Source organism: Leptodactylus fuscus, chromosome 6 (assembly GCF_031893055.1).
Source record: "Leptodactylus fuscus isolate aLepFus1 chromosome 6, aLepFus1.hap2, whole genome shotgun sequence".
NCBI classification, from domain to species: domain Eukaryota; kingdom Metazoa; phylum Chordata; class Amphibia; order Anura; family Leptodactylidae; genus Leptodactylus; species Leptodactylus fuscus.
The window spans coordinates 129,526,057-129,547,769 of record NC_134270.1 but is presented as its reverse complement, the minus strand read 5'-3'; the positions used below and the strand labels follow the sequence as shown (position 1 = coordinate 129,547,769).

Below are 21,713 nucleotides of genomic sequence, written 5' to 3'. Positions count from 1 at the left end.
CACTGCTGAATTATCTAGAATAGGCTTGTACAGGTAGCTCTCACCACCTCACTAGTGATTTCTCTAGAACAGACTAGCAGTGCAGACCTACCACCACAGCTCCATTCTAGACACAACCCACTACTGCACTATCTAGAATAGGCTTGTACAGGTAGCTCTCACCACCTCACTAGTGATTTCTCTAGAACAGACTAGCAGTGCAGACCTACCACCACAGCTCCATTCTAGACACAACCCACTACTGCACTATCTAGAATAGGCTTGTACAGGTAGCTCTCACCACCTCACTAGTGATTTCTCTAGAACAGACTAGCAGTGCAGACCTACCACCACAGCTCCATTCTAGACACAACCGCTCAATCTGTCAGTCTCTCCTGGACCGTACCATTGCGGCGTTCTGTTGAGGGGTGCTGGATGTTGTCGTGTAATTTCGCTGCTCGTCAGATGGCGGTTATATAGTTTATTTGTCATTGTTTTGATGCACTACATGTTAAAGACACGGACAGAGATCGGCTGTAAGACATACCACCCATTCCCGCTAATATCCGCAGTGCTGACAATCACGTACCCTCCTAGCTCTTTCTCAACATGTTGTGGTCCGCACCGCCCGCTGCAGGCAGCCATCTTGTCCGGAGCGGGGACCGGACCGGCTCTACCGGGAGCAGCGAACCGAGACCATTTAGAAGGGCACAGCGGGGTGGATATAAAGGCGGGTAATCGCCTGAGAGCGTAGGTGTCAGGGGCGGTGCATGGCTCACAGTGGCAGCCGGCCTGTAGCTAGCACAAGCGGACTGACATCCGTGGAGCTGCACTGAGAGCACCGGGGGAGCTACCGCCAGCGCCGCCTAACGGTGACATCGCTGCGGCCGGACCGGAAGACTGGGAAGAACATGAGATCCTGGTAGCTGGGGCCAATGCCCCCAGAGGGGGATCCCGGTAACTAGATCTGTGCCAAGGGGGTGGCCGAGAGCCTGCAGCCCGGGAGACCCCGCTGTGCTTCCTAGGAGACACCCGTGAGCATGGCCTCCAACTGCAGCAGCGCGGTGGCGGGCAGCGCCAGCAAAACCAAGACCAAGAAGAAGCATTTTGTGTGTCAGAAAGTGAAGCTCTTCCGAGCCAGCGAGCCCCTCCTCAGTGTGCTGATGTGGGGGGTGAACCACACGGTAAGGGGCCCTGCAGCCAGGAGCTAGCATTGTTACCACCGCTGTGTAGTCAGGGAGCCTATACACTGCTGTATATACAGCTCTCCTATGGTCAGGTAGGTGCTATAGCCAGCAGCTTGTATTGTAATATGTCACACTGCTCTCTATATACCTATGGCAGATGTAGGGAGGCGCCCAGGCAGGAACACTGTGACACACCTATAGATTCCTCCTCTCTGCAGCTCAACCTGTTTCCTGTCATTACTATGGCAATGCAACCAACAAGTGTCATTCCCCTGTCTGGTCCTCCACACCTGGCGATGTGTGTTGTGCTGTCTCTTGTACCAACCAATCAGATCGCTGCTTTTATTCCAGACTACAAGATGGGAGGTGCTCTGATTGGTTGCTAGTGGCAACAGGGCCTCTGCTAGCTGTGATATTACACATGGAATAACCATGTAGACAACTAGGGGTTAACTGGTTACATGCAAGTAAATGGACTATGGGTATGTTCACATTCAGCAGGTTTTGTTGCAGTAGTAGGAGATGGCCCCAGTCATCTGTGTAGGGCTTGTGTGAATATACCGATCCGAATGTTTGCTACATGTGAATATGACCTAACAGAAAAACTGAGTTGGACCTTACATACTGGTGTGTGTGTGTGTGTGTGTGTGTGGGTTTTTTTTGTTTTTTTTTTCTTCTTCTTCACCAAAGCCAGGTGTGACTTTAACAGAAGGGAAACCTCTAACACTAGGCTCACATTAGTGTTTGACGCTCCGCTGTCTCAGTCCACATGGTGACCTGAAAGACAGCGGGCCCGCCTGCTTAATAAAGTAGTGGCTACCCACAGACTATAATGGGATCTATCAGGTCTTATACTGAAACTGGTGGAGAGAAGTTCTCCGTGCAGGACGTCCATCTCTGCTATAAGATGGAATCTGTGTCTCACCTATGGAGACTGTAACGCAGATATGAACCAAGCCTAAGCGCTTCCTTTACATTTGCTATTCCTCTTCAAGCAAGTCCTGACTTTAGCTAAAACAAAACAGGCAATGGGGTGTCTGACGGTGCAGACTCTTGCTGAATTTGCCACAAGGATGCTTATGTTCTGCCTCCTGCTGAAAATAATGCAGAACTGTGGTGGAATCTGCTGCTGATTTTGAGAATGAAGCTGCCTCAATATCACTGCCGGTTTATGTGAACAGGCCCCTAGGCTAAGGCCCCATGTTGTGCCAATTTGTTCATTTTTCCAGTCTGATCAACACTTTTGAGAAAAGGTGATGGTGCTCAAGCCTGAAAAAAAAAGTACACCAGTCCCCGAATACTGTAATTGTCGACTTTCACATGTGACCGCCATAGTGCGCCAGAATTGAGGCAGTTATTAAGATCTAATAAACTGAAGAGTCTGGGTTTACGTGTTGAGTCCAAGGCTTGTGCAAGATCAAATGAGAGCACTTGCATTTTTAATGGCCGCGTGGTTATGTAGTGAAACAGCAGGTCACCATGCGGCCATTAAAACTAAATGTGCTTTCATCTGCACTCCTTGAAAACCACACTGACCTCCATGGCGGAGTCCCAGGAACATGTCGGACATAGTTTCTGCAACATGGATTCCTCTACTTTGAGGCTAAATTTACAAGTCAGCGAATGTTGAAGGGGCCCCAAATATCTGTTCAGAGCATTATTGCATAGAGATGACTCATGGCTGTATCCTCCACACCTGAGGATGGTGCTATGGCCACAATCTCTTAATTTTCCCTCAAAAGGTAGCATCTCTTGTATACAGGGTACTAGCTGAAGTGACTCCTTTTAATGTCGCTGTCTAACCAGGTTGCTTCTTTTATTTGTTACTTTGAACCTTTCTGTTTTCCCAGTGTTCGTTGTGATACATTGTTTTTGTATAGTAACACATGACTTGGATATTATGTAGCATTTATTTACAGTGGTTATGCTTTAAGTGGCGCTTACTTCGGGTATGTTCACATGCTGGAATTTTTCACAGCTGAGAATTCGGCTGTAGGAATTCAAAGCTGGAATCTCTACATGATGAACTTCTGCTGCAGAATCTCCCACAGACTTTACAATCTGCACGCCAGACACAGCATTTTCTGCCGCCCATTCACTTGAATGGGAGTTATCAATTGGGTTCTTCCTGAGGATCGTGAGATATATATATATATATATATATATATATATATATATATATATATATATATTCTCCTTTTTAATTTTTCTTTTTTTCTGTTCTCTGAAAATTTAAGCTAGAGACAAATATCAGCACCTCTGCCTCTGAAGGGATGCAGGCTTCAGGTGGAATGTACAGCTAATATACGGTGAAGTAAAGCTTCAAATTCAGCTGTGTGAACCTGCCCTAAGGCCCACATTGTGGAAATGCAACTTTTTTTTTTTTTTTGCTGTATTTCCGCACTGTGGGGCCTCAGCCTAAAAGGGCTTTTCACAGCAAAAGAAAACTAGGCAAGGTCAGGAGAGTATGTGGTTTGTTTTTTTGTTTTTTTTTTTTCTCTAAAATAAGTCATTCTCCTTAATGACAAATGTTAGCCCCCAGTGACTCAAAACTGTCAACTTTTTTAAAAGAACATTGCAAACAATATTCCCATTTTATTAAAAATTGAGCAAATCCTAAATAACCTGCGTAACCCAAAACAAAAGTTTGACATTTAAAAACTGCAGGAACTAAAAAAAGAACCGAAGGTGACATATGAGAGAATTTTTTTATTTAACTAAATGTTCTCCTCCATGTTTCTTTGGGTGCTCTCACACTCCAAAGACGTACTGATAGGGAATGTAGTTTGAGTCCTATATGGGACAGTGATGGACAATTACTGTGTAAAGCGCTGCAGAATATGATGGTGCTATATACATAAGCAAAATAAGCTTTCATATGGTCATCCATTGACAAGGATAGTGTATTTTATATGTGAAAAATATATTTTTCTATAAACTTGCAGTATACACCAAAAGCCTTTGGACCTCAGGATTTTCTGGGAGGTGTAGTCTAACAGCTGGCAGGGGTGGTGGGTGGGATTGTAGGTTGTACACCAGTGACAGTGTGTATGAAGCATATCCTCACCCCACTGCTTATACATCTCATGTTGTCATTCTCATGCATGTCAATAGTACAACAATAAATGCTTCCTTCTCTGGTCTGTAGATCAATGAGCTGAGTAATGTCCCTGTCCCGGTCATGCTGATGCCTGATGACTTTAAAGCCTACAGCAAGATCAAAGTGGATAACCACCTATTCAACAAGTAAGTGTGTCCTGGATATAGTACCGCTACACCCTGTAAAACTAACTGGGCAAAGGCCTGGTACACACATTAGGTTAGGATTGTTTGGTTTTAGTTATATAATTATTATAGCACCCCTTGGTAGTCTTCTGACTCCTTCTTAGAACATCCAACTAATGTACTCTGTGTTGGTGGTCACACATGCTCAGTAGATCTGCTAAACTGCCTGAATCTTCAGGTTCATGGGTGGCAGAGTAATGCTTACTATTGGGCTGTTCAGGCTAAAGACTTGATTTCAAATATGGTCTGTTAAGCTGGAGGTCCAGCGGAGTGGGTTTGGGTCCACAGTCTCCCTGACCTTTGGCTCATGTCCAAATGGAGCATCAGTGTGAAGATCGCACTGGGATTCTAGCTAACCCCATCCACACATTGGTAGGAAAAAATCTGCAGCGGAAATGTTGCGACTTCAAAAAACGGCCGTGTTTTTGTGAATTATACCTACATGGAAACCTCCAGAATTTCCATAGTATAATTGGTACAGACTGCTGACTCTGTGAAAAGCACTGCAGAAAAATGCATTTCTGCAGCGCTTATTGGCTGTGGATTGCTATGTGGGACCTCAGCCTTAGGGTATATTCACACAACAGATTCAGGTGCTGATTTTCAGGCTGGGTTCTGCCTTGCATTGTTTTCAATGGATTTAGTGATCGATCCAGGCTTGGAGGTTTTTCTCAAATTTCTTTTCACTTTCTGCCATTTGGGTTTCCCATCCCAGGACTTCAGGATGTCTCCACTTCCTGGATTTCGGCTCAGTTCAGCAGTTTGCTCTGTACTTGTCTTAAACTGCAGTTATCTCTGGTTTCACGTGCACAATCCAGAAGCTTTTCTAGCCTGTGTAAGGGCTCAGCAACTGGAAGCAAAATGCAGGGAGGGAGAGAAAAGAATATGGATGATCAGGAGGTGAGACAGTCATCAATCTGACCAGAGAAATGGTCTATAACCTAGGCCACCAGCTGTAAACACTGAGGAATACTTCTCTCTAACTGAGCAAGATGGCTAAAGCTGTGTGTTGGGTAAAACTCATCAGTTAGGGTAAGCTACAAGTCTGAATATGACCCTTGGAAGGGGGTGGGGGGAAGACCTGTTGTGTTCTTGAGCAAATGACACTCCTTTAAGCTGCTGAGTTACTGGGTGTTGTGTGTGGTTTTTTTTTTTTTTTTTTTTTTTTTTTTTTTGGGGGGGGGGGGGTCTTTCCTCAATCAGCTTGGCCGTAATAGGAGTGGTTAGTTTCAGCACCTGATATTGGGAATTGTGACCATGTAACACTGCACTCCCAATACTGACTGTATGGTAAGCTAGGAGACGAGAGAAAAGGGTATTGTTAAAGTAAAGCACCATGGAATTAATGGTGCTATATAAATAAATAATAATAAAATAAAAGTAGTGACTAAAGATATTCGGCTGGTTTCACTTGCCTGATGTAATGGATCCTCTTTAAGAGTAGGTTATGAACATGCATATTTGGGATACAAGACCACCAGCAAGTGATAAGGCTGGTTTCACATGGCTATAATATGCTATCTCCAGTGACCCAAATAGCTCATGGGGCATCTCCAATGCTGTAAGTTCCTTGGAAAAGCAGTTAGGATGGGATTTGCACCTGTAAGACGGGTCCTAAAATACCTGCTACTTATAGCCATGTGGATGCAGCCTAAAAGGGATTTTGGGGTTTTCATCTAATGTCTGATCCTTTGGATAAGTCGCCAGTATCGGATTGGTGAGCTCTGGCACACTCTACTAGCCAACAGATATTGGAAGCAGAAGGTGCCAGAACTATACAGTGACCAGAGTTTGTTCCCAATTACTGTAGTTCAGGTCCCATTCAAGTGACATGGAGCAGAGCTGTAGTAACCCCCACTGCCACTATGCTGCCTGCTTCCTGTACTGTATCCTTCTTCCAGCAGCTCCCCATATCAGCTGACTGGTGGGGTCCCGCACTCCCATTACTAATCTGATGACCTATCCTAAAAACTGGCCATCCATATGAAAAGTTCAGAAAGCCCACAAACCCCTTTATGACTTGGGGTAATTGGAATGGCTGCTGTGATTCTAGAGGACGGTCCTTGCTCCTGTCAATGCCAGTGTATGTGCGGCTGCTCTATAAAGTACTTGGCAGACAAGTAGAAGACAGTTTGCAGCTCATTCTCTGCACGTCACAATCGACCTTTAGTGTGCAGACAGACCTGACCTCCTGTTTCTGCATTGAAATTCAGATGAGGGATTGTGACAGTGTAATGAAATGGCTTTCCTCCCATTGTTATCCATGGTGATTGATGGAGGAAGACGCTGTGTTCATTCTTCTGCTCTCTTATCGGACACAGTTCTGTGTTTTAAGTCCCTCCTGTCGTTGCTTTTCTGCTGATGCAGCAGGCTTTGTTCCAGGTTGGTTTCCTCTGTTCTTACGGCCAGCTATTTTCTTAGACACGTGCACTGGTGTATAATAGCAGTCACCACTGAAGTGCTTGTCCTGTAATGTATACATGTAGCTGATATTACTAAGACCCATATTTAGTAAGGCTGCTGTGCATAGAAAGTGGCCAGGATCTTGCTTCAGTTTGGCATTTTTGTGGCACCTCTCAGTTCCTGCACCCTTATTGCACTATTACAGTGGGCAGAAGGGACAGGAGAGTAGGTGGGCTGCTAGACTTACTATAACTGAGGCCAGAAAACGGGCACAAGTTATTTCACAAATTGGTTACTCCTACATGTGCAAGAACCAGAGCCTCGTGTCAGGGAATCAGTTAAGACTGGCATAGGCGTTGCCAGTCCTAACTTCACCCTGTGTACTTCATAGAAATCCTGTCCTTGAGTACTGATTGCATAGTTCTCTGGTTATGTTCACACTGTCCCTATTGACTGCATATTTCATGCCATCAAAACACAAAACTCTGTTAAAGGAAGGGCAGCCCTTGAGGTATCCATTGGATGAAACAAGTTTATAAATGGAAGCCTTGACTGTGTGAATAGGGCTAAAGTAATCCATAATGTGATATTGTTACATCTTTATAAAGTATCAATTATTATTTGCAGAGAGAACCTGCCGAGCCGTTTCAAATTTAAGGAATATTGTCCCATGGTCTTCCGGAATCTGCGGGAGAGATTTGGAATTGATGACCAGGATTACCAGGTAAAGGGCAGATTTGGGAGGTGGCTGTGTGAAGAGCAGAGCAATGAAGGTCTTGAAGAGATCAAAGATTAGACTTGGGGAGGTGGCAGGAGGCTAGATCAGAGTTGTATGGAGGGAACAGGTTGTGGACAGCATTGTATGGGTAACCAGTGACTGGATAAGATAAGATAAGATAAGATAATCCTTTAATAGTCCCACCTTGGGGAAATTTCAGCGTGTTACAGCAGCATAGTAATACAGATACAGGATAATACAGAGTAATATGTTACAGACGTAGACACAGATAAGCTGAGAAGAGAAGATATACTAGGAGTCCATGGCAGCTAAGGAAAAACAGAAGAGAAAGAGGAAGACCTCATGATCATCCTCATAATCATTAGTTCTCTGTGCGGAGAGCTCTTCGTTTGGTCTGATGTAGATTATACAGCCTGGTCGCGGTTGGAAGGAAGGACCTGCGATAGCGCTCCTTCTCACACTTGGGGTGAAGCAGACGGTCGCTTACAGTGCTGCCAAGTCCCATCAGGGTCCCATACATGGGGTGGGATTTGGGGAAAGGAGGGGCAGGGTGAATTTGCTGTGAGAACACAGAATATTAGCCTAAGTAGAAATAAGGGTATGAAGGTACTGGAGCGCTATGCACCACCATAACGTACCTGCATGAATGAATCTGCCACTTACTTTAGGCCAAAGGCCATATTTTGCTAAGCATAAATCTCACATGGGATTTTGGCTTTGCTTTCTAGAACTCTCTGACTCGCAGTGCACCTGTGAACAGTGAGAACCAGGGACGGTTTGGATCACGGTTTCTCATCACATTTGACCGGCGGTTTGTCATAAAGACGATATCTGGTGAAGATGTGGCAGAGATGCACAATATTCTGAAGAAATACCATCAGGTAGCTGCAGATGTGAACGTCTTGTACCAAGCCTCATATGAATTATCGAGTCACCCTTTATCTTTGTAATTCTACCATGTCCTATCTACTAAAGAGCACATGTCCCCTCATGACAAGCCTGGTTTAGTAAATATCTGTGACATTTTCTATCTTGTCTTTCTAGCTTTGAGTTGTAGTTACTCCATAATTCCTCCTAGACATGCATGAATACATTGACAACTGGGTGTAAGGATACCCCTAACTAGTGTCTGTGCATTGATGGATCTGATCACCGCTCACATTTTCAGATCTGTTCTGGAAAATATAAATTGTTAGCAGGTGCAGCACTTCTCTGATAGATATTCCAGTCTCAGCTGCTCATGATCAGAACAGGCTTCTGTAAATTATTTCTATAACTCACATAAAGGAGGATCTTAAAATTTAACACCTTAGTTATGTTGAAACTTTTAATAGCTCTTAGGAATTATTTACACCTTGGCAAGTTGTTCTCTCTCCATAGGATTGGGGATAAGTTGCAGATCAGTGCTCAGACCCCTCTGATTAGTAAATGGGGTTAGTCCTACTCCAATTCTGAGGGCTATGATTCTAGTGACAGGTTCCCTTTAAGATAGGAATACATCCACAATGATCTTCTGTGATCCACAATGTCAATGTGATGCAAGAATATCACATTGAAGTCTGATCTTGGACTACTGATTCCCAGCATCAAAGAGAAAATAAACCCCTTTGGCCCATCTGAGACTCTTGTTACTGGAAATGTGAAACTTCCAATAATTAGTGTTTGCCTAGAAAGTTGTTAGACTTTAAGTAATGGAAATATTTGGTCAGTGCCAAAGGGGCTTAAGTGTCTCTATAAGATGATCTTTTAATTGTCCCACCATGGGGAGATTGAGTGTTATAGCAACATGGATGATACAATACAAAAACTCAGCAGTAGACATTAGTGACAGTAGGTACAGATAAAAAGGTAGAGGTAAAAAATAGTAGAAGGGAGATCACAGCTCAAGGATCTTTCAGTTCTCTGTATGGGATGATCTCCACTTACCTCGGTGTTGATTGTACAGCCTAATTGCAGCCGGGAGGAAAGACTTCTGATAGCGCTCCTTCTCACACTTGGGGTGAAGCAGTCAGTCACTGACAGTACTGCCCAGTGCTATCAGTCTGATGCATGGAACTCACCATGGACAGTATCCTGTCACCCACCAGCCTTTATATAGTTTCATAGTAGATAGATGAGAGTGGATGACGACTTCAGTCCAACCTATAACCCTACAGTGTTGATCTAGAGGAAAGCAAAAACTCCATGAAGCTGATGCCAATTGCCCCATTTCAGGGGAAACTATTCCTTCTGGAAGGAGACAATTTGTGGTCCATTCCCCTCCCATTGTAATATGTGGCCTATCAGAGGTCCTCTTTGCTTAGATGTCAACGTTTATGGGACTCTTAGAAGTGTTTCTAATAGTCTCCTGTACTGTTCCATTATCTTCATGTTTGCAGGCCTTCTGAACGCTCACTGTTATCCTTTTTCCTACAGTTTATTGTGGAGTGTCATGGCAACACTTTACTTCCTCAGTTCCTTGGCATGTATCGACTGACAGTAGATGGAGTAGAAACCTACATGGTGGTCACCAGAAACGTGTTCAGCCACCGACTCGGAGTCCACCGCAAATATGACTTAAAGGTATGAATCTTTTTACTATGTAATGAGGAGGAATAGGAGAATAATGTGGCTGAAGTCAGGTAGTCATGAGTATTTATTTTCCCCCTCCCTCAGGGCTCCACTGTATGCAGAGAAGCCAGTGACAAGGAAAAGGTGAGTGATTGCATATATACCAATGGAGAAATAAGGATACAAATGATCAATTCTTGCTCATGTGTGATGTTACAGATGTGGTGGGGGGGGGGGGGGCAGTTGAAGGTGAGGGCCCACATTGTAGAAAAGCAGCTGGAGTGGATGTAACAGGAGGGAAGAGTTATAGGTGTCTCCTTTCATATTTTGAAGTTATTTTCAAGCCAAGAAAGGCTGTTTTGTTGCAAATTTTGCTGCAGCCTTTCTGCAATATGGGGCTTTAGCCTAAAGGGGTATTCCAGGGATTTAATACTGCTGACTTGTCTTCAGGAGAAGTCGTCCAGTAGCGGGTTGATGTTGGTACAACTCCTGTGGGGTGCTGGCTGTTGGACTCTCAGTGATGTGATGTCCTATCCTAAAGATGTCCCTCTAAATCATAATGGTCTAGCCTTGCAGTAGGCAGTAAATGCTCATTGAGTCAATATCAGGGACCCCTCCTACTATCAGCACAGTTGAAGGGGCTACAGCACACCTACAAGACCCCTAGTGGACTGTCGTAAGGGTACCCCATCAATGTTAAAGAAAATTAGGCAAATGCAAAAATGATTTATCCAATACTTACTGCTAAGCTGCTTATTTCAGTAAAATTCTATCATGATCACACTTCAGCTCTCAATCTCTCCTTAATCCTTAGGCGAAGGACCTACCCACGTTTAAAGATAATGATTTCTTGAATGAAGGGCAGAAGTTGCATGTGGGCGAGGAGAACAAGAAGATTTTTCTTGAGAAGCTCAAAAGAGATGTGGAGGTAAGAGCTGGCACTCACTACTGCAATGTGCAAATGGTCCAAAATGTGTCTGTGAGCTTAGTCTCCTTTATTGGAAAAATTATTAAATCTCTATCTTGGGAAGTCCCATAGGGGCATGGCATCTGTAAAGATCTCTGTGCATTATAACAATTACCTATAGCAAGGCATTAAAGGCGTATTTCGCTCCATTTTCTTTTTTTGTATTTAACCTACAACTTTGCTCTGGGTGTTGCATCCATAAAGGTTCTGCTAAAACAGTCAGTCATGAGAATATTCCCTGTAGCTCACAGAATCACTTGCTTTGTATAGACACATACTACGCACTCCATATCCTTACATCTGTAAATGCCAATGCAATGTTTCCTCTGGGAACTATGATGTGCATTACATTAGGTTCAGATTTACAAAACCCATATACTGAACTATACCATGTGCTTATGAAAACCGTCAAAAGCTCTGCGCCAGGTCTGTACAATAGAGCTAAATGAAGTGGTGAATGCAGAACAGTCGACTTCCTGCTGTCTCTGAAACTTTAACTTTATTCATAAATTGTCACACCCCCCCCCCCCCCCCCCCCCCCCTTACTGCAGTGTATACCTCTTTCAGCAATATGTAGGATAAGAGTAACACCGCTACCACAGGAGCCACTGAGGGCAAGAACTATAGATACCCCATGGGCAAGCACAGGGTGGATGGAGACAAATCAAGATGTTGCATTAAGTTCTGACTAGGACAACCTGATTCTATTCAGCATGGCTCGTTAAATGGATTATTCATAGGGCAGGTGACAAATGACTGCTCGGTGACAACAATGTTCTTTAAATGGGAAGGAGGGCCCATAGAATGATGTGGCAGTGTACATGGTATATGCTGCAGTATATACAAGTGGAGCCCAACCTTGTAAGTTGTCCAGTACTTGCAGTCATGTTAGGCTTTGACACTATGTAAAAGCTGCCATTAATGTGATGAATACTGAATCCTATTTGTTCCAAGTAGGAATCAAGTCGTGTTCCCTACATTTGTAAGATCTGTTTGCTGTGAATGTAAACTCTTCTATCCAGAGGCTGCAAAACAGAAGTACAGGGCAACACTACAGGCATGTTCAGATGGCAGCCTGATTTGGGATTTGTGGCAGAGATGTGATGTTTAGTCTTGAATTTCTGCTGAGGCTTTAGTTTGCCGTAGAAGAACATGATGATCCCACTTGCTGGTGCCAAGCTACTTGTGGCTACCCACTGATTTCAACAAGGACTCCATCTAAAGAAGTCTGATGCTTTATATCCATATATGAAAGGAGGCAGGATACATTCTGTGTGAACAGGCCCATATTGGTGTTGAGTATGCTGAATTGTAGACGACTAAGCTCTTTAAGTGTGATTCAAACCACCTTTTCCTGCAGTTTCTATCTGTACTTAAAATCATGGATTACAGCCTCTTGGTGGGCTTGCATGATGTGGATCGGGCAGAACAGGAAGAGATGGAAGTAGAGGAACGGGCTGAAGAAGAGGAGTGCGATGATGGCACTGGCAACCCCATATGTTCATATGGCACTCCCCCAGATAGCCCAGGGAATCTGCTAAACTGCCCTCGCTTCTTTGGCCCTGGTGAATTTGACCCGTCCGTGGATGTTTATGCAATGAAGAGCCATGACAGTGAGTATGGGGAGTCTGACTTTTGGTGGCTTACTATTTTTATTTTTTTATTTTTTAATTTACAGTATTTAATGTACTTTTAATATAACACAACAAAGTACACTTCCTAGAACATGAAGGTGACTTTTGCAAATTCTGTCAGGACTCTTAGGAGACACAGTAAGGGTCCTGCTAACCCCACCCACACAGTGATTGACACCTCTCATTGTATTTGTCACTTGCTGTGTAGGTAGGCTAAGTGGGCATGTCATGAGAGACAGTGTCAAAGCAGCAAAACCTCCTGTAATCTGCCTGTCCTTGGACATGTAATCTCATCCTATTAATATTATAAAGGTGAAAGTTTGTGAGTTTGGCTGTTTGTTCCTCAATCACGCAAAACCCGCTCGACCGATTTGGCTGAAATTTTCCACAAACATAGTTACTACACTCGATTGCGCAATAGGCTACTTTTCGTCACAATAGCGCACAAACATTTTTCCCAGGACCCCCACAAAACCCAAACTCGCATCACTATCTCTACAATCTCACACACTTTGGACCATATCAAGCCACAAAATTCATATTACCCTCTACAGCAGAGGTCAGCAACCCCTGGCACACATGCCAAGAGTGGCACTCCTGCCATATTTCACTGGCATGCCAGCAGCACAGGACCTGCAAGAGTTAAATAAAGTCTCTGCTAGAGCTGAGGCATAAGGACACTCCCCTTTGAGAGGGGTGCAGGAAACCCAGGGGGTGGAGCGTAATCGCTCAGGGCTCTGCCTGCTATAGTGGTCTGCATCCTGCAAAAATTCCCCGAGGAGGAGAGGAAGCTGCTAGCAAAGTGAAACTGAAAAACACACAGGTACATAGGATTACTGTTCTCATTAATGTCAGGCATTTGGGGTTATTAGTTTAGTGTTAGTAACTCCATGTGCCTCACATTAATTAATAATAGGGGTTAATATGAGGTACATGGTGGGGTTTAGTCCTGTGCCCCATATAAAGGTTACTAATATGTCAGACATATGGAGGTACTAATAAAAGACCTCCGTAATGAAGATACTTAATTATTACTTCCAAGTCTCTCACATATCAGTAACTATTACACAAGGGTTAATGTGAGGGACATTATGGGGTTAATTGCTATTAATAAGAGGCGCATGGAGTTACTAAACTGTCAAGCACAGGGCCAGACTTTATGTTGCTTGCTCAAGAGTATCCTGTGCCCAAAATGTACAATTACTGGCGGAAAATAACAAATCATACAATGTCGTATATGGAAGTATATTAACCTGAAATACCTCTGTCCCAAAGACACTATGTACAGTTTCTCAGAACACTGTATAGCAGCTGAAATACAAATTACATTCAACACAAAAGTCTCACGTATTCTCTGGATTACAGCAAAAACAAGATACAAAGATACATTTCATATCCCATACCTTATACACAGTACGAAAACCTTACCCACGCCTGTATATACCCACTTCTACAATCACCGCAGACTAAGTCGCGGGTACCAGCTAGTTGTAATATAATTCTACACTTCCTATAACAGTGGTTCTCAGCCTGTGGGTTAAGACCCCCTTTAAGTGATGGATGACCCTTTCACAGGGGTCGCCTAAGACCATTGGGAAACATGTGTCCGATGGTCTTAGGAATCAACATATCACTCCAAGTGGGCTCCACTGGGTCCGGAGCATCAGGCTTGTATCGGTGTGCTATGACAGAGCACGGACTTGAAAGGTCCCTACCATAGAAGACCAGCAGTAGCGCACAGGACATCACAGTGCAGGTGGTGCGATGACCAACACTGCCTTGTGCCACAACTAAGGGGGTAAACTATTTATGGGGGGGCTTAGGTTTATAGTGGGGAACTATTATACATAAGGGGAATAATATTATGCTCCTTATTCTGTGTATAGCTACTACAGGATCCTTCACATCAGATATTTACATTGATTTGTAACTGTAGCAATGAAAATACATTTGGTTGGGATGGGGAGGGGGTCACCACAACATGAGGAACTGTATTAAAGCGTCATGACACTACTAAGGATGAGAACCACTGCCCTGTACAAAACACATTTTGCACATTTGTATTGAAACCCTTATTGATTCAACTTGTCTTGTTTTTGGCAGATGCCCCAAAGAAAGAGGTCTATTTCATGGCAATCATTGATATCTTGACGCCATACGATGCCAAGAAGAAAGCTGCACATGCTGCCAAAACGGTCAAGCATGGGGTAAGCTGAAGAAATACATTTATCTCTTTAAGACTTCTAGCACTTTTTTGTAATGGCAGTTTTCCAGCAAGTTTTAGCAGTACTGAACAGTATAGACTAAATCAGTGAAGATTTGAGCAGTGAATTGACCAGTTTAGCAGGCAGGAGACGAGCTCTTGTCAGGACACTGGCTGTGATACCTGTTAAATACATTGAGAGCTTATCTGATGGCTGCCTCTTCTGAAATACCATCTAAGCTTTTTCATGAAGCAAAACTTTGATTTTATCATAAAGCGATCTAGAAAATCAGAAGATGGCTGAAGCCTGAGTCAAGCTTGCTGTAACAGCAGTTTGCTATGTACTTGATGCATAAAAATATCAGACGCTAAAGGATGCAGAAGTTCTCACAAACTTACTGCAAAATTCTTTATCCAAAAAAATACTTGCGGTTCCGAGTGTGTATTATGTGTGACTTTTACAGACTGTTTGCATGTCTTTGGGTTGTTCAGTGAATACTGTTAAGACATTCTGTGTGTTGGTACAACTATGGCAATACCAAATAAATATATATTATATCTAGCACTGGACATCACCATGATCGTACAACTGATGTTGGCAAGGGGTTAATCGTCTTCTGAGATTATAATATTGATGACCTATCTTTGGGATCATCAGAATCGGGTTAGTAGTAGTGGTTGGACCCCCAAAACATCTGCTGTTCAGAGGCCAAAGTGTTCGGGTGAGCGTTGCAGCCCCTTCACTGAATAGAAGGCATAACATTGGGACCTACTCTGTTTCCCTGAAAATAAGACAGTGTCTTATATTAAATGCTCTTCCAAAATATATGACCTGTCTTATGCAGTGGGGGACAATCCACAGTAATGCCGGCGCTTCCTTCCTTTCTTGACTGCCGGTTGTAAGTGGTCCAGGAGTTGAAGGGGGGGGTGGGGAGGGGTTGTTTTATTTTTGGGGAAACAGGGTAGTTATCTATTACTGTAGAACTTGGAAAAACAATATAGCAAAAACTTTTTTTTTTTTTTTTTTTTTTTTTTTTTGGCCACCTACCCAAATAAGTAGTGTTTCTGCAGGTAAATGTAATCTACTGTGCTTTTCAAAAACTGACTCTCAGGCTTTCAGTTTCTGCAGTGTAACCTTTAGCCTCGAGATTTTCTCAGACTTTCATCTAATCTTTTCCTGTGTCTTTCAGGCTGGAGCCGAAATCTCCACAGTGAATCCGGAGCAGTATTCCAAACGCTTCATCGAGTTTATGTCTAACATCCTTGCATAGCTCTCTGCACTCCCCAATATGTGTCCAGAGAGACTAGCCTCATGCTCCTGGTGTGTCTGTATGTGAGTGAGTGTGTCCAAGAGTCTGCATGAGTGTGAGTGAGCTGGTCTGTGCTGCATGCCCATCCTATTTGTATTCCCTCCCATTTTGCTAAAAGATCAAGTGTCTTTATCCTTCTCCTCAGTTTTGAATCTGTAATACTGACTTTAGGGTCACAAAGACAGGCTGGTTCTGAGAGGTCACAGTGAATGTCAAGTTGAGTCCTAACCCCCTTTCCCTTCCCCCATAACACTCCTGAAGTATTTTGTACTGCGCTCTTGCTCGGTGAGCGGTACACATCCTTGCTGTTACAGAGCTCTCTGAGCTGCCATTCTGGTATTATGGGCTTCAACATTAATGCACTATTTATTACCATGAACGAACACATGTAAAGCAGATTTTCCCCCATTTGACTAGTGTATTGGAATATGCATGTCCTTTTGTAACTGTTACTACTACTACGCTTCATCTTTCTCACTTTATTTAAAAAAAAAAGTGTCATATCAGACAATTGTTTGCTATTGCCTATGGTAAAAAGTGGCTGTCTGGACTTATCTATAGCCAGGACCAGAGCAGGGTTGTCAGGTCATGATGTATAGGGCATGGACAGCAGCTGGAACACAAGCAGGTGATCTATGAATAGAACCATGATCCTTTACTGGACCAGACTGAAATGCATATTGCAAAACCTGTATAAAGCCGGTAGTGGTGTCCTTTGCATTCTGGGATCTCTAGCCCAATAACTTAGACCCTGGTCACATGTTTGCTTCTAGTGAACATATCCTGTCAATCGCTGCCAGCACACAATTCTTCTTCTCATCTTTGAGTTTTGTGATGCCTATGGCTGATCTATTTTCACATCTGTGAAAAATAGATCAACTTGTCCCTGTAATTAACACGGACAAGTGAATTAAGCCCTAAAGGAGGATTCACACACCCTGATATACTCGGCTACCTGAACTATTAAAGGGATTGTCCAATTTCAGCAAATGTTCTTGTTTGTGCAAAAGTCATCTGGTTTTTCCATTATAACTTCTTTCAATCCCTTTTGGCTTTCCAAAGCTCTGCTTGCTGTCATTCTTTATCTAAATGAAGTAAATAAAATAAGTCTATGGTCGTGTGTTGAACACACAGGTAGGTGCATGGCTTGTTATAGTCACAGTACAGTAACCAGAACTGTCTTGTAAGGGGCTATGCATCTGTCAATCACATGACCATAGAGGTAAGCAGAGATCTGGAAATCCTTGAGGACTGTATGCATAAGCTATATTGGAAAACTACAACTTTTCATACAAGCACTATTTTTTGCAGGAGTGGGTTTAAGAGGAAAGCACTTAGTTCTCCCTTATGTCCCATTCCTTTATAAGCCCTTAAACACTGCCACTTCTTTGCTGAGGATCTGCAGCGCCCCTATAGAAACTCTCTTATCATTGGCAGTAAATCCCTGGTTACAGGGCTGTATACTGCTGACAACTGAACATTTTTAATCCAGAAATGTCAGGAAACCCTGCTACCTGTACCCTTACTCTCTTGAATTATGAATTTTAAAGTGTACCAATAAAGGATCATTTTTCTATTTCTCTAATTGTGTGCTAGATGTCCTTGTGAGTTTTGCCATATTCTAGCCTCTAAATTCTTACGGTGCCATACACATTGGCACATTCAGATTCTTGATTAGAAATAATCCCATTTTCTCTGTGGTTGCTATGCCGAACTGTCTCTATGATTAGACTACAAATAAACTTGTGTGTGGTCGCTATCTAACCCTGCAGTAATATTATTCACTTTCCTCTGTTACTTAAGGGGTATATCCACATTTTCAAAATTGATGGCCAATGCTTGAGACTGGTAGGTGTAGAGCGAGTAGCACCCCTGCAGATCAGCTGTGCAGCGCCTAGTATTTACACACGCCACTCACTGTACTCCTTTATAGAGACTAGTGCAGTGTTACACCAGACATTAATGGGGCAGAGCGTCAGTATTCAGAAATCACATGTTAAGCATGTTGTTAGCAGTCTGGCCAGGGGTCCTAACAGTTAGACCCCTACCTATCTTACTGAGAGGCCATAAAGTTTTAGAAAGTGGGGTTAACTGCTTTAAGTCAGCAAGAAAAGTGAAACAGAGAACAGTCTAAGGCAGGGGTGCTCACACTTTGTCAGCATGTGAGCTACTTTATAACATGACCAAGTCGAAAGATCTACTACCCACTTCTTGTGGGTGGGGTGTCTATGGGCGGTGCGTGCGAGCAGGGAGACAGCGGCGTTCTGTGGCTGCCCAGGGATCCCTGCTGTCTGCTTGTTCACAGCGCAGGCTGACAGTTATCTCTGGACACTGGTAGGCTGGGGCTGCGGCAGCCCCGCCTGTCAGTGTCCAAAGATGACTCTCAGCCTGCACTGTGAAGAAGCAGCACCCCGGCTCCCTCCATTCCTAAGAGTGGCCTGCAAGTGTCCGGAGTGCTTGTTCACAGCGCAGTCAACTCTCAGACTGCACTGTGAACAAGCAGACACCGGCGATCCCTGGCTGCATCCCGCAATTGACCCATATGTCCATTGCGATCGATGTATTGGGCGCCCCTGGTCTAAGGTTTAGTTGCAGGAATAGACCATACATCGTTTGCCTGGAGTCTATAACCATGGAAACACAGTTCTGCATAGAGTTGCATAAGCAATGTGGACCTGGCCAATTTTAGTACCTTCCCCCCCAATCAAAACCAATAAATTAAAAAAAAAAAATGCAATCCAGAATCTCTCAATGTATAGGTAGATCACTAAAATAGCGATTTCTTATGGAGCCTGATAGACACTATATAATGGTGACTGTTCTTATAAAACTGAAAGAGGAGGATGAAAAGGTTTCTCTTCCAGCCCCCTTCCTCCACCCTTCTCCTTCATCCACCCATTTCAGCCACAACTGTGAACATGGCCTAACTTTGTTTTGAAATTTAACTTCCTTCTCATTGGCGGCCACTGCCTGGTTGAGCCTCAAGTCTTTAAGATGAAATGCAGAGATTCAGTTAGTAAGAAGCGTTGCAGGGGGTTGAGGGCTAGAGTAAATTGTAAATAGCAGTATTTTGTGACCACTACCTGTCCAAGGCCTCTCCTGTAGTTAATGGAATTGGAGGTTTCTATGGGTTATAGTATACATGCTGCTTCTATTGCCTTCTATTATCATGTAAATCTGGGCCATGAACAAGCTATAACAAGTATCACCACAGTGCATGGGCTCTGCAGCCAAAGAAGCACAAATGACTGAGCCAAAATTCTTTACAATTCAAAAGCCTCCACAAGTCTGCACTAGGGTCCTATACACACTTGTTTGAAATCCAGTCTATTAAAGGTATGGTCATTACATCCCACATGTAGGAGAGCAGCCCCCTGACTAAGCGTTAGATATGTCTGATCTATAGAAAGCATCAGTTATCTTATATAGAAAGCCTTATTTACACATCAGTATTTGCAAGCCCAAGATCTAGTAGAATGGAAAGACTAGCACTGGATCTCTGCAAGCCAAAACCAGGAGTGTTGGCTGCACAAGCACTGATGTGTGAATAGGATCAGATTTGGGGGCTACTAAACCATTTGCATATCCTTATGCAGTTACACTAACAGCTTTGTGATATAAGTCCTACCCATCCCTCAGTTATAAGACTTTAGTAACTTTTTTTTACATGCCGGAGATGAGTCTCGGACTCCCAGTGCAGGTATACAGTGTTGTCGGAGATGAGGATAGTATAACGTCCATGCTTCATTGTGCATGCACAGTGGGAAAATAATGTGTACCATCCTCTGCTTCATGTGTCAGGGGAGAGGCTGCCTGGAGTAGCAAAGATGGATGGAGCTGATGTTGGTAACTTTAGGACCCTGAAGCCCAAACCTGTTTTTCCCTTTAACTACAGTTATGTCTGGTGTATGAAATCTGCAACCATTAGCCAATTTTTGTGCTTCTCTTATCACTTTCTCTAAGTAACAAGTAGACAAAAAGTTGTGGGAGGATTGGGCCTCAGATTAACTCTAGCATACACTGGCTGAAGACTGGCATATAAACCACCAGTCTTTGTAAAATCCCTCATTGCCTCTAAAGAAAAGATATTCTTACTAGGCCACTGCCTTCTACAAATAATGCTAAAGTCAGAGGTGGGTCCTAAGCAGGGGTACCCTCCCCTATTAACACCAAATACTGTAACCGTGCATATGCTGGGTGTCCAAAAAACACACAAACTGAAAATAAAATGTGAATGATGTATCCTACCAGTGGATACCATGGACCCTAGTGGAGTATGGCTGTTGGCTGCAGAAGACCATGCAATCTCGGGCTGCTTTTCAATCCATAAAGTATTCCTTGGTCATATTATACATTTTCTTAAATGTTGCGGGTATCTTAAGTGGTTGCCGGTGTTCTACTGCTAACCTGCCTGGCAGCTAAGGAAGTAAACCTATTTTTTTTCTGCCACATCCCCCTCTATCTTCTAGCGAATCCCCGTCCCCCTCCACTCCCGGATCTAGAACTTGTTTTATAGAAGTGTTCTGTAATCTGTTTACATATGAGGTAGCATTATGTTACAAATGCTAATTGTTTTGACAGTATTGTTTTATTAATGCAATGAATTTTGTTTTTTTAAGTAAAAAGAAAAAAGGGATTTTTTTTTTTTTTGGTCAATTTCTCTCCTAGGTATGGGGTTCTGGCAGCCCATGGCCCTCATTTGCTCCCAAATTACAACACCTAGCAGTGTTCTGCCATATAATGTCTGGCGTTCCGTAATTCGGAGAAGCTAGAGAGCTGAGGCATGTCTAACCCTATCAGGTTATCTTTTATTCATTGACTATATGTATTTAAGGATATTATTCATGGTATATATGGTTGTCTGACACTTTATTTTTATGATCTGTGGTCTGAATGCCGGTGTCCTCCTTAGAATTGTTTTAAACAGGAGGGGAGGGGGCAAAAGAAGAAAAAAAAATACAATTTTACAGTTGCTCAAAAAAATTGACTGGAGATTAGTGGGAATATTTTCCATCTCCTGCACAGACGATAATGTCACGTATTCACAGGGAAGGGGTTAATATTCCCACAAATAGAAGTTTTGCCAAATTTTTTGTTTTCCTTCATCAAATGTAAAACTTGTCAATAAAAGTGAGTGTTCTTGGTTTCTCATGTTTCATTCTTTGAAAGGTATTCAAAAATAGGACGCGCTCAAGGACCGAAAAAAAACCCCGAAAAAAATATGTTTTTTGGCAACAATTCCAGGTTCTGTTTGGGATCTGACGATAGTCGGCTTTGTGTGTGGAAGCCATGTGCTGAGTTCTTACATCCTGCCTCTGCTGTGAAGCACACAGTCCGCACTCCTGGTGTGAGGACAGTCACCCCTAGCAGTCATATGAGGGACAGTAAAGCTACATTGACATTGTGTGCGCTTGATTTTCCCTGTATGAACAATATGCCACGAGAAGGGCTCCTAC

General features: G+C 43.3%; 1 protein-coding gene across 1 annotated transcript; it reads left to right on the top strand.

Annotated features, from left to right (window-relative positions):
* Nucleotides 1-594: 594 nt before the first annotated feature.
* On the top strand, nt 595-21,403 carry PIP4K2B (phosphatidylinositol-5-phosphate 4-kinase type 2 beta). The gene is made up of 10 exons (XM_075278345.1): nt 595-1,163; nt 4,315-4,412; nt 7,482-7,578; nt 8,322-8,474; nt 10,009-10,155; nt 10,249-10,287; nt 10,958-11,071; nt 12,471-12,723; nt 14,848-14,951; nt 16,138-21,403. The coding sequence occupies exons 1-10, from the start codon at nt 1,020-1,022 to the stop codon at nt 16,216-16,218; spliced, it is 1,230 nt and encodes a 409-aa protein (XP_075134446.1). The 5' UTR covers nt 595-1,019; the 3' UTR covers nt 16,219-21,403.
* The last annotated feature ends 310 nt before the right edge of the window (nt 21,404-21,713 follow it).

Bases quoted from the DNA above. Each gene is read 5' to 3' on its own strand.
- PIP4K2B (XM_075278345.1), top strand. From the start codon at position 1,020: ATGGCCTCCAACTGCAGCAGCGCGGTGGCGGGCAGCGCCAGCAAAACC. The intron at 1,164-4,314 runs GTAAGGGGCCCT...TCTGGTCTGTAG, and splicing joins TGTGGGGGGTGAACCACACG to ATCAATGAGCTGAGTAATGT. The intron at 14,952-16,137 runs GTAAGCTGAAGA...TGTGTCTTTCAG, and splicing joins CCAAAACGGTCAAGCATGGG to GCTGGAGCCGAAATCTCCAC.